Source organism: Polypterus senegalus, chromosome 14, assembly GCF_016835505.1.
Source record: "Polypterus senegalus isolate Bchr_013 chromosome 14, ASM1683550v1, whole genome shotgun sequence".
NCBI classification, from domain to species: domain Eukaryota; kingdom Metazoa; phylum Chordata; class Cladistia; order Polypteriformes; family Polypteridae; genus Polypterus; species Polypterus senegalus.
This window is the reverse complement of record NC_053167.1, coordinates 85,854,808-85,872,229: the sequence shown is the minus strand read 5'-3', so window position 1 is coordinate 85,872,229 and position 17,422 is coordinate 85,854,808. Positions and strand designations below refer to the sequence as shown.

General features: G+C 38.0%; 1 protein-coding gene across 2 annotated transcripts in view; it reads right to left on the bottom strand.

Moving 5' to 3' along the window:
* The window catches only part of cop1 (COP1 E3 ubiquitin ligase), a 91,108-nt gene that overhangs the window by 49,373 nt on the left and 24,313 nt on the right, over positions 1-17,422 (bottom strand). For both annotated transcript variants that reach the window (XM_039734787.1, XM_039734788.1), the window contains 5 exons: positions 8,903-9,000; positions 5,913-5,977; positions 2,822-2,941; positions 1,687-1,755; positions 882-941 (listed from right to left, as the gene is read on the bottom strand). In XM_039734787.1, the coding sequence (XP_039590721.1) occupies positions 882-941; positions 1,687-1,755; positions 2,822-2,941; positions 5,913-5,977; positions 8,903-9,000 (412 nt within the window). The remainder of the gene's footprint in view (positions 1-881; positions 942-1,686; positions 1,756-2,821; positions 2,942-5,912; positions 5,978-8,902; positions 9,001-17,422) is intronic.

The window sequence follows — 17,422 nt, the reverse complement described above, 5'->3', positions numbered from 1 at the left end:
GCTTTAACAGGCCCTGCCTTTTGACAGCCCCCCAGCCTTGACTCTCTGAGAAGACAAGGAAAAACTCCCGATAAAAACCTTGTAGGAAAATGGAAGAAACCTCGGGAAAGGCAGTTCAAAGAGACCCTTTCCAGGTAGGTTGGCGTGCAGTGGGTGTCAAAAGTAGGGGGTCAATACAATACAATATACAGAACAGAACAATTCCTTAAGACAGCATAATAATAAAAATTTTAGAAGTACGGTTTAACAGTAGATGATATGACATAATTAGGTTTGGATATTTTTAGAGTCCTGGATTGACAGTGTCAAGTTAATTCTCATATTTAAATGCAAAACAAACATAACCAGCAGAAGTAAAATACACATTTTATTATTTCTTTGGAAGAGAGGCTCAAGTCCATCTCAATTAATTCTTGCGTAAAGAATTTTTTTCTAACTTTCAACTATTCTATTTTATTCTTTCCTTATTCATTTCTATAAAAATTTCTATATCTAGTTAATAAAACCTAACCTCTTTTGTTAATGTAAATGCAAAAGTAATAAATTATTTCACTTATTTTGTACTTTCCTACAAAAAAAATATCTGCAAAGATAAAAAGCACAAATTTTGTATGACCAAGTGACCAGGCTATTGTTGTCTCTTGTGATAAATTTATAATTTTATTCTGAAACTGATTATTAGAATTATTTTTATTAGGCCCCAAGGCCACTTAAACTGAAAAAAAAAGATGAAAACACAAAGACTTCATCTAAAACCACCCAATACTACTCTTATTGTTATAGGCAGAAATTATTTTTTAAATATTTAAAACGCTTGGGTAAGAAAGGTAAATGAAAGAATGAAATCCTGTCTCTAGAAAAGAGAGTCTTAAATAACTAACCTCAACACGCTTGATATCCTCCTCAAGATAATTTAGCTCCTTTTGCAGTTGCTCCAGTTGCTACAGAGAAGATAAAGTAAATAAAAGATTAATCTGCTTATACTATATTGTAAAATATGAAATCAAATGAAAAATAACATTGAAAAATCTAAAATTAATAATTAACCATGGGTTTACCAATTCAAAAAAGTTAATATTTTGACAAGAAGACATTGTTCTAGGATTATTTGTCTATTGTACAAGATTTTATAAGATTTTGGAAGGTCTGAACATATGTAGAGTCGATGACAGGTTCAAATTAGAACAGTTACAAAACAGTCACCTACACATAAGCTGGGTAATTTCATTTAAGTATTTCAGTTTGAGGTTTGCTTAAAAAAATAAAATAAAAAAGTGTTTGATAGAAAGAAGAAAATAAGTAATGTTTTTTATTAATGAATTAAATTTTGACAGCCAAATGCAATAGGGCTTAAATTATGAGTACCATATCAAAATTGTATTCTTCAGGGACTTAATTCAACAATTTACACTGATAATTTCATATACAATTTAGTTTTATTTTTCAAAAGCACTTCATGTTTATTTTTGGATATTCCTTTTCTATCCCTTGCAATTAAGACTTGTTTAAAATTAGCCAGATTACAAAATCTAGGAATAAACATTAAAGGATAGTAAACTTAAGTAAACCATTGGGATCATCTGAAACGTTTAATATTTTAGAAGCTAAAATTTATGTTGAGCAGGGTACCAAGTACTAAAACTTTCCAATTACTGGAAAATTAAAACAGAAAATAATCATTCTTACTTCTTGCTTATTTCTTCTAGCTTCTTTAAGAAACTCCATTAAAATCTGAAGCTGTGCAGCCTGTGATTCCTTATATATAAAATAAAAAAACAACAAAATTAGAACTTTTCTAAACTATATTTTCTAGATATTAACATTGAAAATATTTTGGTCTAAATAAAACATTTGAGAAATGGGTCTTTTTTCAACTACCAAGAGGGAAAAAAAGAACGTATCTAATAAGCTGTTGTAATCTATTTTATACTTATTGTAGTATGATGCACAAAAATTTAAAAATAGCATAATAGGCAAATTTATTTTTCAATTTAAGTTCTCTATAGAGCTTTTATAGTTTTCTATAAAAAATGTTTACAATTTTCAAACTTTGCACGTGATAAGATTTCTTTATGACATAATCACCCTGAAAATTATTTATGGCAGCTAACAAATGTAAATTTGAAAGCAGCTATGACAATAATATTCTAGCCAGCGCTAAGGAACATATTGTTACGAATTAAATTTAAAATTACCTTCATTTATTTGTACTTTAGAAATATCAAAGTTTACTTATACAATTTGCATCCAGCAAATACAATAGTGCAGGGAGCAAATGAAATAAGTCTTTTAATTTTGCAGTGCAGAAATTTATCTTTTGGTCACATGCCTAAGTTACTATAATGTGAAAATGTGTATATTTATGGAGTTCAAACAAGCAAACTAGAATACATTTAAAAGTTGTTTTTTAGCACTGAACATATTGTGTGATTTAATACTTTATAACAACACTATAAAGTTAAACAGTAATACATCAGTATGGTGGCATTAAAAAAGATAATGATTCCTTATACAAACAATTGTTTTGCTTTTAAATTTTTGGTTTAATTTAGTCTGCTTGAAACCATAGCAAACTATATCCTCTTTAAAGTCAACAACTGTGTGTATGTAAAGCTTTTTCTTTAAGCTTGCAAGGCTTTTTTAAGCATGTATGATATATTACATAAAAGACATTTATATATAATTTAAAATGAAATTAACAATGCACTTTACTAAAATATTACTAATATCATAATGATTATATTTAAATGTAAAACATATCTAATTATGTTTGTCCTGTACATGTTTTAAAATATTAAGAATATATTTTACAGTAACATACTGCTTCAAGCTGTTTTTTTTTCTGTACAAGGAGCTCCAGCATGAAATTAACATTGGCAAGGTCCAAGTTTTCCTGATCTGTACCAAGCACATCTTGAAAAACCTGCCACCTGTGTCCATTCTAGAAAAAGGGAAAAGGTATGTTTACCCATATAAAGTTCTTAAAAAAACAAATACTGATAAATGGAATGAATATATATATATATATATATATATATATATATATATATATATATATATATATAATGTATGTATAAACACATATCAGTTTCAAGACTCCAGATACCCCTGCCACTTTAGATAAATAGAAAGCTCAATGCAGTTAACTTTTTTACAGGGACTCTAATGCTGATCAATTCAGAAGGACAACAGAGAGACCTACCATCTAAGTTAAAACATCTTTGTTTAAATATAAAAACATACAATACAGCAATAAAAAAATAAAAACTTAACACTTTTTCAGTTTTGTACGATGATCTTATTATATTTTATTTATTATTATGCTACTTACATTACAACCCCAAGTATTTATCCCAAACAAAAGTGATAACTGAACATGTAACTATTAACTCTATCAAAAAAACAAGATAACAGCATACAATAAGTAGGTGTGTCAATGAAAGGAGCATTCATTAGTTAATAAAATAAAGAGAAAAATGCCAGAAATGGGAGTATAACTATAGGCAAATTGTTTCTCTTACTGGTACTACAATATAGCATCTCTGATCCAAAATTGTGCACAAGAGTTATTTGTCAATTTTTTCTTGAGAACATGAACTGAAAACTGAGTCATCAATTCTAAGATTCAGGTTGCAATTTTAAACAGCATGGTATTCTCAAACCTATTTACTCCAAATTCTGAGTTTACTCTGGCAATGACAGGTATAAGGCAAGAAACAGCTAATACTTCCAGTATATGAACATATCGTCATCTGTCATTAAAATTATACAGTTAATCATGCAATATATACAAGTAAAATATGCAGTGCACTAAAAGAAATAAAACCATCTTTTGTCTATTTTTTAAATGAGCAAAATACACAAATATAGCATTTATATTCTCAAAAGAAGATAAATCAATAAGTGTACCCATGTCTATTTAAGACCACAATTTAACCAGTATCTATACTAATAAAAGGCAAAGGAAGGAAGGAAGGAAGGAAGGAAGGACTCATTCACTCACTCACCGTGTAGGTAGAAGGGTGAAATTTGGCTGGCTCATTCCTTATAGTTTACTTACAAAAGTTAAGCAGGTTTCATTTCGAAATTCTACGCGTAAAGGCCATAATGGTCAACAACGTCCGCCATGTTGAACTTTCTTATTTATGGCCCCATCTTCACGAAATTTGGTAGGCAGCTTCCCTGCGCTAACCGAAACCAATGTACGTACTTATTTCTGTGGTATCACGCCACTGTCAGCTGCCATATTGAACTTTCCAATGGTCTTTGTTACTTATGGGCCCATCTTCAAGAAATTTGGTACACGGGTTCCGGAATCCTACTTACGTACATATATACGTCCATAGCCTGCAGCTCGGTCACCGTGTGAGGTGGCGTTGGGTCCCCCATCCGAACGCCTCCCACGTTGTAGGCTGTCTGCCTATATAAGGCCATCCGTCGCTCCAGTCTCTACATTCCCTTCCTTGCTTCGCCACGGGATTCACGTCTCCCTGCTGATAACTGCAGCCTTTTTATTTAATCCACGGCTTCTCTGCTGTTTTATTGTTCGTTTATTACAATTATAGTTATTGTGTAGGTATTTTAGACTTACTTTACATTGTTCAGGAACCAATTTCCTTTATCGTTCCAACCGTACCCCCATTAACATGTCTATCGAGGTGATCACCATCGATCAAAGAACTGTCACTTACCAAGTGGTTTCCATGCCCAGAGATGGCACCTGCCTTTTCCATTCTCTTTGTTACATATTGCACGGCCATATCAGGCTCACTCTTGATATCCGGAGGAACATTGTGTCTTATGTATTGAATGACTGGGACAGGTTCAAGGTGTGGACAGATGACGGTACAGGAGATAATTATACTACACAGGAGCACTATAAGAGTGAAATGCTTAAGCCCTTTACCTATGGTTCTGCATGTGAGTTGATGGTTGCCGCTGAATTGTTCGGTTGTTGCTTTCAAGTGTACCAAAATGGCCAAATATTTTACACCTTTCGACAACAGCCAATGCCTCTTAAACATCTTAGATTCACAGGTGACGATTTCAGTAGTGGACACTTTGATATTTATGAATGTTTAAACTCTCAAAAGCTGAATGTGAAGTTATCGATGAAAATGGTTGTGTGCTTACAATGCTTGACAGATGCCGAATGTCACTTCAACACAAGTCCTGCAAATACTGTCATAATTGAAACAAACCATGAAACTCAAACCGATTATGACAGCAGCAGTCCAAGCTGTGAGATTTGAAACAAGATTATTTTTCACATGGCAAACTGTACGTTGCATATTCAAGAGTAAGCTCAGCGCACAGCTTGGTCATATTACAACCGCAGGGCCGAACTGACAATGTGGTATACAAAGAGATCCTTACATAATTATTGGTAGATTTTCCCTCAGTTTAAAAAGTTTTAATTTTCTTCTTAATAAAAATTTTAAGGCAGTACTTCGCCGCTGCGAAGCGCGGGTATTTTGCTAGTTTAAAATAAATTTTGAATGAAGCATGTCAACATCATCTGAATTTTTTTCTCTTCTGAAAAAATTAAAAATATTCTTGGAAGGATTAAATGAGATTAGATTAGCATCAGCAGAATGTACAGTATATGCAACATTGAATCATGTTTAAGAGTTGATATGAACAAAGCAGATCAATGACTAGTCAGAGAAGATCTATAAATGTAGACATGCATATATATTTGTGAAACATATTTTTATTTACAGTTTAAGGAAGGACAAGCTGCAGTGAAGACCGAAATTCAAAATAAACATGCAAATTGATTTAGTGATCTCTTGATCAAGCCAAGTAATTTTACCAATTTATAAATATTTATAACTGAGGCGATGTCAAAGGTATTTTTCATATAACTAACAATATGAATATTTAACTTAAAACAAATATAAAATGCTTACTGGATGGTCCAATTTATGTCTCTTCTCTTCTGATCTCTGTTTTTGTTTGAGTATTAACTCATTTACTATAACCAAAACAATAAAAAAATAATTATAATAATGCAATGTAAAATAAGTGTGCATATGAAGATTCTAGACTTAATAGCTTAATAAATTCTACAAATCATTTATATAAACATGTAGGAGTAAGAAGTTAACAGCACATTTCAAAATATGTTACAGAAAAAAGTGCTCTTTTTCAATTCACTGATACAAACTATCCAAATTACAAAGTGAAGCTCACTCCGTTAACATTTACTTTTTGTACAATAAAACTATTATTGGAAGATTATAAACTGTCTTATCACAAAGGTTTGTACAACCCTGGCTAATTCACATATTTTTTTGATATTTGAGGTAAAAAAAATAGTACATACAACTTTGACAACAAACAAACTAAACCAAGGCCATTTATATGAAACTGTTAATGTACAGTTACAATTTACTTGATGAACTGAAAAAACAAAATTAAAAATAAGAAAAAAACAGTAAACGTAACATTGGGAAAAAATAAAAAATAAAATTTCAGAACTCATCAGGTCATTATTCTGGTCTGGATTAGAGTGTTAGGTGTGGGTGCACTGCCAGTAAACTAATTACAAAAATTTAATTCTAGCTTTAATTTGATTGAATAGAGATTTTATAGCAAATATTTTTATCTTTGCAGATGTATACAGTAGACCCCCCTGAAGTTGCGGTTCAGAGTTTGTGGCCTCAGTCACTGACGGATTTTTTCCTTAGAACCTATCTAATAATTGTTAGCGCAACACACAAATATCTTCCGCAATTTTTATGGCTTTTTTCGTGGCAATACTGTACTGTAGAGAGAACAGGAAGCATCTGTAGAGGAAATGCGGTTTAAGATGGTGAAAGTAGCCAATAGAATTTGAAACTATGACTGCCAGCAGTCCCTGCAGTGGCTCTGATTGGTCTTCTGCTGAGGGTGCTGGGGCTATTGGAGTCAATGGATGTCAGCGCGGCTTTTACAAATGGGGCCGGTGACCAAAAGCAAAAAAAAAGCTATTGTAATTTGTGTTTCAAGTTCCTGTCTCTCTATCTGCCTTCTGTAGGGTTACCTGTACTTATTCGTTTTGTCCTGGATCATTTCGTATTTGGCGTCTGCATGTGTACATGAGGACTGTAAGTGGATTCATGACCATCCTGCAAAGAAAGAAGCGCTCCTGAATCCATCTTCACCATTTCAGGAACTAGCGGTAGGACTATCTTTACATTCTCACTCAATGTGCGGATCTCTGGACTATCTATTTTCATCATTACATTTCATCCGTTGCTGTTTTTCATGATTTACTGTGTGTGTGTTTTGTTGGAGCTTTGTTGTATTTAATGTGTAATCACTGTAAGGGGAACAGGGGTGGTATCGTTTTCATTTATTCAATTTGTTTTCATTACATTCTTTATTTGCTGTTTGATTACCGGATTGCTTTGTTTTTGTCTCCGTTTGTGAGTGGTTGGGTGCATCCCTGGAATCTCCACCATAAAAATAAATAAATCGCCGTCTTCTCGACGGTGTGAATCTTAGCAGCACCGGACCGCTACAGCATTATTCATTTCTCCTTGCTGTTGATTGACTGTGTTGCATCGCCTGTTGAGTGTTCTTGTGTTATCCGTTTTGTTCCTCTTAACCCTTAAACCACCACAACCAGCCATAGTCAGTTCCCAGTGCCATTTGCGAGCACGCAGAGCCCACTTAAAAGCCTGAACAGCACCTGTCCTTTTTGGCTGACTGTTTTGTTTCTCTCTCCTCCCCCAGACATCCTCAGCTCCTATTGGGGGCTGTGCTCCCAATGTTTGTCTATTCTTTAATCGATAACTAACATACGAGCATACAGAGCTCGTTTTACTTCTGAAATAGACATGTTTGTTTGAAGTGTTTGAATAAAGTTTCTGTCTCTACAATCTCCTGTATTTCTATGCAATTCTGAGACCCAAGTGTGACACACTGCAGCCTCACTGCCTCTGGGATTGAGACAGCGTCAGCGTTTACCTCTCAAGTGCAGTTGGTTTGGTGATTTACTTAATTTTATCCATGGCATCAGTTGCACTTTGTACATATTGTTCCAGTAGTTTTTTTAAATAGTTTTTACAGTTCAATTGGCAGTGTGTAAAATGATCAGCGTTGCAGTAATTGTGATGCTCTTTGCATGGAAAAAAAATGTATTCTATTAAAATTTTACTTTTTCTTTGTGAATGGTGACATTTAATTAAAGTGCAGCACAAAAGTATTTGGCGTCCAGGGATGCATTAACCCCCAAGTATGTGGCAGTTTAAGGGTTAAAGCCCCAAGATGCCGTCAAAACGCCCTGCACCTTCTAAGGCTTCTGGCAATGAAAATGTGCTTGCATGAACAACAGTACATATAGTGGTAATATCTGTATTTTACATTCTAGCACTGCGGTATACAGTATACAGGTTTATCTTTACATTCTTTTTTTAGGTAATGTATTAAGCGGAGTTTGAAATGAAAGTGTTTTGGGGGCATATTTAGGGTTTAAACTATAAAAATAGGCATATTTTCTCTTAACCACATCCAAAATTTGCAGTTTTTCACAATTTTCGGGTGCTCTAGGAACGTAACCCCCATGTATTTTGGGGGTGTACTGTATTTAAAGAAAAGGTACAGTAGTTACATGGAATGCAAATAGTCTTCAAATAAACAATCCAGTGCTATAGTGTTACTTTATTTTACTATTGGCCTCTTTTAACTCTCTTACACAGTAGTGAAGGAGCACTTGACCTGTGGTGATTTACCAGTTAATTTATTGAATCACTTTATACTTGGAATGCACTAAAGTATTTTGCATTTATTTAGTTATTTATTGCCATTTTCATCTCTATTCCTAAGTTTTAGGGCAATTTTTAACCAACACATTAAAAAATATTTCAGAAAAATCATTATAAAACTTACTGTATATTATACTTTTATCACTTACCTAGAAAGTTAGGATAAAGCTGATCCATGTTATCAATAACATAGTTGCACTTTGGACATCTGTTGGTATCTTCCAGACTCTGTCTAATACATTTATAGCTGTTAAATAAAAAAAGCTTTAATTATAAATCTCAGATAGTTATTTTAATGCCTACTGATGCCAAAGAACACAGGTGATATAGCCTTATCTCCAGAGAAACTGAAATAATGCAAGGAATTCTACTTTTATTCCTTTTTAATTTAGTCAGATACTAGTATACGAGACAAGATGAGATACTGTAAATGTTAGAAACAAAAAAAAAATGCATCTTTAAAAGGAGTAATATACAGTAAATATTAACAATCTAGGCAAACCTAATGAAATGTCAGCCTTTGTTGTAAAAAAAAAGTTTGAAATGATGACAAGTCTTATATGACCATTTTCACCTTTAAGATCATGGTGTTTTTGCTGTGGTGTAGAGTTAAGTAGTGCTGTCTAATGGATACAGTGTTTATTGTTCAAAATGTACAACAAATTATTTTCTGACAAGCACCCAGAACAGTGAATATTTGATTAGGCAGATGTACGATGTATATAAGCATATATAAGATCACATAAGTATCAATATTCCTTGGTTGTGTAAGTGCACAAACCTGTGAATTTGAAAAACATTTGTGTTGATTACAGCAATAAGTCTGTTTGGACCAGCTCCTGTCAACAGTGCCACATTAATTTTGCAACTTTATTTCTTCCTTTTAGAGGATTTCAAGCTCAGTCACATGACAACGGAATCTCTTGTACACTGCCCTTTTGTAAGAGCAAAGATTTTACATAGAATTTATGTTGTCACCTCTGTGTTGTGCATTCTACTACACTAGAATGTTTTCATCTACTCCTTGATTAAAGATGGCTATATGTTTTGGGTGGACAGATAGAAAAATGAAGTTCTTCTTTAATTGTCTGAAAGAGGGCAGCATGTTTTACAGCAAAATACCCAGAATTATGGAGCTATTAAGGGCTACTTCTCTTAAGCTGCTGGTCTTAAAAAGATATAAGAACTGTGCACTGTTCCTGAACGGAGACCCTAAAAGTTTAACAGTCCTATGCGACTACATCCTGGGACTATGTTTTGTCTTAATTAGTCAAGAAGTATTTTCCCCACTGACAATTCTTCCTGCTGTCTCACTCATTGCAAGTACTGGGTCTCTTTCTCTCTTATTGGGAATAAGATTACTACTTGGTGCCTTTCTGGGCACCACAAATAACACAATTTACTGTCGCTTAGCAGCTGCATTCCTAGCTTGGTGGCTAAAATGTTATTACCCTCTTTAAAGAGGCACAATGCTGGACTAAACTCAACCCTATGCCACCTTAGTGATGTTCTTACATGTGGCAATTTACTTCCAGCTGCTCAGCGCTCCAAAGGTCAAATTATATTTTGTCTGAAATTAACACAGCAGAATGAGGAAAAAAAAATAGCCCCTGAACTATAACAACTAAATTACTCTCCATTATTTCACTATATTCCTCCTGTCACCTTGAGTAACTATATCCAACTTAAAAAGAAAGTTATAACCACATTCTTGTTTTGAAAAAACACTCATTGGAAAAAAATATAGTGCCTTACAAAAACATTCAAAACCTTGATGAATTCTCTAATCTTGCTGAATAACAAATCCTAAAGTAAAAGTGTTCTCTTATATTTTTATTTTGAAAAACAAAATTAGTTTTAAGGTATTATAGTATTATGTTACAAAAATCTTAAGGAAAAGGAAAAGTGTTGCTTGCACAAGTAATCATATTCAAAACATTAATACTTTGTAGAGACACCATTTGCAATAATGACAGCTTTAAGTCCTATGGGTAAACATGTACCAGTTTACACATTGATTGGGAGTGATTTTGGCCTTCTTTTGAAAGTTTACTTCAGGTTGCTGAGGATAAAGCAATTTGTAAAAAAATGCCTCAGATTCTCAGTAGGATTCAGATTAGTGATTTAACTGGAATATTGTAGGACATTCACCTTTTTACCCTCCAGTCACTGCAAAACTCCTCTGGCCTTGTGTTTTGAAGTCCTTTCTTGGTGAAATCAAGTAGCCTCAAAGTGTACTGCTAATTCATACTTCACTTTTAGAGTTGTGAGAAAATGTTTAAATTTAGGGCAAACATATTTGTTTGAAATTTGGTCTAAAAACTTTGCTTTGGTCTCTTCTTGCTACATAACCTTTGCCCCACAGCCACTGTTGTGGTTTTATGATATAAAAGTGTACACAAAAGACACTTTAACTTCTTATGCTCTTTTTATAGTGGTGGAAAAATCAATACGGGAAATGTATAAATTAATAGCTTTGATTTATATGTACACCCTGCGTTACTTACCTATGTGACATCCACTCATCACTCACAACTCAAACACACAAATCCAATCAAGCTATATGGCCAAGGCTGGAGAGCTTAGTTTCAAAACAGAGCAAGAAAGAATAGCTTTACAGGGGCTTCCCTTTAAAGGGTTATACTTAGCAATACCCTTGGCAAAGGCCAGGAGACACTTCAAGAGCGGCACATCTTCTAAAACTTACCAAATAATCTTTGAACGGGCTGCACAAATCAAACAGAGCAATAGAGGCCAGAAACCTCAGTTTCAAAACATCTTAGCAAGGTTCAGAGAGATGCCTATATCCTTCAGCTTTCTCATTAATACCCTGAAAGGGCTGCAAAATTCTAGCAGAATGAGCACAGCTTGCAAATGAACCAACATACAAGGAGGTCTGATTGGACAATTGACAATTTAACCCCGTCTTGCTCTTAAGTTACTTTAAATTAATTATAAGGTACAAGTTAAAGTTCCCAAAATCCTCCATTTCACATTTTAATACACGCATATACACACTGGTTAGTTTATCTTAGCTTAAAACATAAAAAGTAACACTTCTATATTTGCATATTTCTCCCAGAGCTCTCTGTATTAGCATGTCTTTTTGAACCACAGAATCCTATGCTGTGTTAAAACAACACTTTTCTTTATTCCCTTAAATTTGTTTAGCTGGTGGTTCAAATGTATAACTGATCTAGTCCATTCTCTAAATCTCTCATACTCATAAACACATAATGCGCATATGCACATAATTAAAAGCAATGCTACTTTTCCCTTATAATCCCTATAAAATACAGCTATATGTCTTGGATGGGTGGTATTTATCCAGAATATGTGTCAATTATTTTAATGACTCCATAGAAGAATGGCAACTGTGCAATTGTTAGGTCATAGTTGTTTTTTATTGTTATTTATGAACAATTATTTTTATCATAAAATGGTTAAAAAAAACTATGATTTGTTTTGAAATAAAATAACACAGAACTTAAAAGAAATCAGTGTAGGGTTTATTATTCCAGCTTCTTTCCATAGGGAAGGCCTTTTGATTACCAGTTACTCCACTGTATTCTGCTCTTCTTTTCTCAATATGGTTTAAAATCTTTCAGATGATATAACATGCACTGTCTATGCATTTCTGTTGATTTATTTTCCTCTAGGTTACCCTCCAGCAGCCTCTCTCCTCCTAATACAAGTCCTATCTAGGTTTGTTGCCTTCTTCTGTTTCCAACATGCTCCTTTCTTCACCAATCTCTTTCAGCACTTTTTCGTTAGATCATTTATCTATATTACTTATTTTTTTCATCCTTCTTCACTCTCACAGTTCAAATGATTCCAATCTATTGATATCTCCTTGCCACATCCACATCCCTACTCTATATGATGCAAAACTCCAGATTACTGTTTTATTTTTCTTTAACCTTTCTATCCATTTTATTTGTTAGCAATTTTAATTTCAAATTGAAGGCTTCATGTCTCATTTCTACACATTTTTATATATTTTTTTTTCACTTCTTTCATCCCTTGACATCATACTTACCAAAAAGCTAAAGCTGTCTACTTCTCCCAAGATGTGTTCTCCAATTTTTATTATTACTGGTTTCATTGTTCTTTCCTTTGTCATTCACATCACCTCTGTTCTCTTTATATTGATCTTCATTCCATACTTTTAATATATGTATAATCTGATTTGTTCATTATTGTATGTAGTTCTTTCTTCATTGCTTGATGTTACTGCTATAACAGCAGCAAATATTACCAATGTAATTCAACTTCCTCAAACTTTTAACCCCACCTTGTTGTTTCTTAGTGCTTCTTTAATTATTCTCTCAACACAGATGATAAGAAGTACTGATGGGTGTGCATCCCATTCTGTTATCACTTCCTAAGTGACAGATCATATTTGATTTTTACTTTGGCTTACTGGTTTATATTGATTATTTCATTCAGAATCAGGTGACTCCACAGGCTTAAAACATTTTTCTCTTTTATGTAGCATCTTTCACGTTGAATACATTTTTTTAACAATATTTCAAAAATGATTCAAAGACAATTAAAAGACCATTTTGCAACATCTCTTTTAGAGATGTAGCCGTGGCATTTTTCAGTTCATCATCGAAGTAGAACTTCTTTCTGCAAAGTTGTTTTCTTCAGTCCTTTCATTACTGCTCTTCCCAAGCTTAAAGCAAAATTCAATAACACACCACTGTCATACTCTCAAAGGAACTTCTTCTTTATGTGTCATGACGACACTTGTGACAGAATTCTGAAGAATATGGTGGCCCAAAAGCAGGTTCTCACAGGTCAGTGTATGTAGTTCACAGACACCTTGTGCAACATTCCCATGTTTTCCTCCATAAAAGAGAAAGACAGACAGTCCAATTACTTTTCAATCAGCCCTCATAGGCTACTAATAAATCATCCGTCCTGCCAATCAGCTTCTATATCTCTCAATATTCCCAGTTTACTCGGTCAAATGCTTTGTACTGGTCCACAAAACAGCCATACAGGTCTTTATTATTCAGTAAAATGACAGAATTGGTCAAGCATCTGAATAATTTCGCAAGACAACATTATATATATATATATATATATATATATATATATATATATATATATATATATATATGATACATTATATACACTCCTCCTTGAACCGCCACCTTATCGTGGTGGAGGGGTTTGCGTGTCCCAATGATCCTAGGAGCTATGTTGTCCGGGGCTTTATGCCCCTGGTAGGGCCACCCAAGGCAAACTGGTCCTAGGTGAGGGATGAGACAAAGAGCGGTTCAATAAACCTCCAATGAAAATAAAACTTGGACGACGCTTTCCCTTGCCCGACGCTGGTCACCGGGCCCCTCTGGAGCCAGGCCTGGAGGTGGGGCTCGATGGCGGCGCCTGGTGGCCGGGCCTGCACCCATGGGGCTCGGCCGGGCACAGCCCAAGAGGTAACGTGGGTCCTCCTCCCCATGGGCTCACCACCTATGGGAGGGGCCAAGGAGGTTGGGTGCAGTGTGAGTTGGGTGGTGGCGAGGCGGGACCTTGGCGGTCTGATCCTCGGCTACAGAAACTGGCTCTTGGGACGTGGAATGTCACTCTCTGAAGGGGAAGGAGCCTGAGCTAGTGCGCGAGGTCGAGAGGTTCCAGCTAGATATAGTCGGACTCACCTCGACGCACAGCTTGGACTCTGGAACCAATCTCCTTGAGAGGGGCTGGACTCTCTACCACTCTGGAGTTGCCCCGTGAGAGGCCGAGCAGGTGTGGGCATACTTATTGCCCCCACTGGAGCCTGTGCATTGGGGTTTACCCCGTGGACGAGAGGGTGGCCTCCCTCCGCCGGGTGGGGAAGGGTCCTGACTGTTGTTTGTGCGTATACCAACAGCAGTTTGGAGTATCCACCCTTTTGGAGTCTCTGGAGGGGTTGCTAGAGGGCATACCTTCTGGGATTCCCTCGCTTTGCTGGGAGACTTCAATGCTCACGGGCAATGACAGTGAGACCTGGAAGGGCGTGATTGGGAGGAATGGCCCCGATCTGAACCCGAGCGGTGTTTTGTTATTGGACTTCTGTGCTCGCCACGGATTGTCCATAACAACACCATGTTCAAGCATAAGGGTGTTCATATGTGCACTTGGCACCAGGACACCCTAGGCCTCAGGTCGATGATCGACTTTGTGGTCGTGTCGCCGGACTTGCGGCCATATGTCTTGGACACTCGGGTGAAGAGAGGGGCGGAGCTGTCAACTGATCACCACCTGGTGGTGAGTTGGCTTCGATGGTGGGGGAAGATGCCGGTCAGACCTGGTAGGCCCAAACGTGTTGTGAGGGTCTGCTGGGAACGGCTGGCAGAGTCCCCTGTCAGAAGTAGCTTCAACTCCCACCTCCGCAGAACTTCAACCACGCCCCGAGGGAGGTGGGGACATTGAGTCCAATGGGCCATGTTCCGTGCCTCTATTGTTGAGGCGGCTGACCGGAGCTGTGGCCGCAAGGTGGTCGGTGCCTGTCGTGGCGGCAATCCCCAACCCGCTGGTGGACACCGCGTGAGGGATGCCGTCAAGCTGAAGAAGGAGTCCTATAGGACTTTTTGTCCTGTGGGTCTCTGGAGGCAGCTGATAGGTACCGCAGGCCAAGCGAACGCTGCTTCGTTGTTGCTGAGGCAAAACTCGGGCATGGGAGGAGTTTGAGAGGCCATGGAGAACACTTTGGACGGCTTCGAGGAGATTCTGGTCCACCGTCCGCGCCTCAGGAGGGGAAGCAGTGCAGTGTCAACACCGTATATGGTGGGGATGGTGCGCTGCTGACCTCACTCGACGTGGGTCGGTGGGAGGAGTACTTCAAGACCTCCTCAATCCCACTAACATGCCTTCAATGAGGAAGCAGAGCCTGGGGACTTCTGAGGTGGGCTCTCCCATCTCTGGGACTGAAGTCACCGAGGTGGTCAAAAACTCCTTGGTGGCAGGGCCCCGGGTGGATGAGATACCGAGTTCCTTAAGGCTCTGGATGTTGTAGGACTGTCTTGGTTGACACGCCTCTGCAACATCGCATGGACATCGGGACAGTGCCTCTGGATTGGCAGACCGGGGTGGTGGTCCCCTCTTTAAAAGGGGACCGGAGGGTGTGTTCCAACTATAGAGGGATCACACTCCTCAGCCTCCCTGGAAAAGTCTATTCGGGGTTCTGGAGAGGAGGGTCCGCCGGATAGTGAACCTCGGATTCAGGAGGAACAGTGTGGTTTTAGTCCTGGTCGCTGAACAGTGGACCAGCTCTTCACCCTTAGCAGAGTCCTGAGGGTGCATGGGAGTTTGCCCGACCGGTCTACATGTGTTTTGTGGACTTGGAAAAGGCATTCGACCGTGTCCCTCGGGAATCCTGTGGGGGTGCTCGGGAGTATGGGGTACCGGACCCCTGATAAGAGCTGTTCGGTCTCTGTACAACCGTGTCAGAGCTTGGTCCGCATTGCCGCAGTAAGTCGAGCCCGCTTCCAGTGAGAGTTGGACTCCGCCAGGGCTGCCCTTTGTCACCATTCTGTTCATAACTTTTATGGACAGAATTTCTAGGCGCAGCCAGGGTGTTGAAGGGGTCGGTTTGGTGGACTCAGGATTGGGTCACTGCTTTTGCAGATGATGTTGTCCTGTTTGCTTCATCAGGCCGTGATCTTCAGCTCTCTGGATCGGTTCGCAGCTGAGTGTGAAGCGGCTGGGATGAGAATCAGCACCTCCAAATCCGAGAGCATGGTCCTCAGCCGAAAAGGGTGGAGTGCCCTCTCAGGGTTGGGGAGAGATCCTGCCCCAAGTGGAGGAGTTCAAGTATCTCGGGTCTTGTTCACGAGTGAGGGAAGAATGGGCGTGAGATCGACAGGCGGATCGGTGCGGCATCCGCAGTGATGCGGCTCTGCATCGGTCTGTCGTGGTGAAAAGGAGCTGAGCCGTAAGGCAAAGCTCTCAATTTACCAGTCGATCTACACTCCTACACTCACCTATGGTCATGAGCTATGGGTAGTGACCGAAAGAACGAGATCGCAAATACAAGCGGCTGAAATGAGTTTCCTCCGCAGGGTGTCTGGGCTTTCCCTTAAAGATAGGGTGAGAAGCTCAGTCATCCGGGAGGGGCTCAGAGTAGAGCCGCTGCTCCTCCGCATCGAGAGGAGTCAGATGAGGTGGCTCGGCATCTGATCAGGATGCCTCCTGGGCCTCCCTGGTGAGGTGTTCCGGCACGCCCAACCGGGAGGAGGCCCCGGGAAGACCCAGGACACGCTGGAGGGACTATGTCTCCGGCTGGCCTGGGAACGCCTTTGGGATTCTCCCGAAGAGCTGGAAGAAGTGGCCGGGAGAGGGAAGTCTGGGCCTCTCTGCTTGCTGCTGCCCCCGCAACCCGACCTCGGATAAGCGGAAAAGGATGGATGGATGGATGGATGGACATTATATACATATTATATACATATAAACACAAACATACATATACTGTATACATATACATTATGCACACACACACACAAACATACACAAATATTAGGTCTGGGAAAGTTAACCCAATTAATGTGGCCTGTTTAATGTATTAAAAAAACATTGTTTCATCCAGGGCCGGCAACAAGGCTATCACGTCAGGCAGTGGTTTGGTCAGGGTGGAATTTTCATGTTGTTTTCTTTTTTTATGCATTATGAGACAATAATGC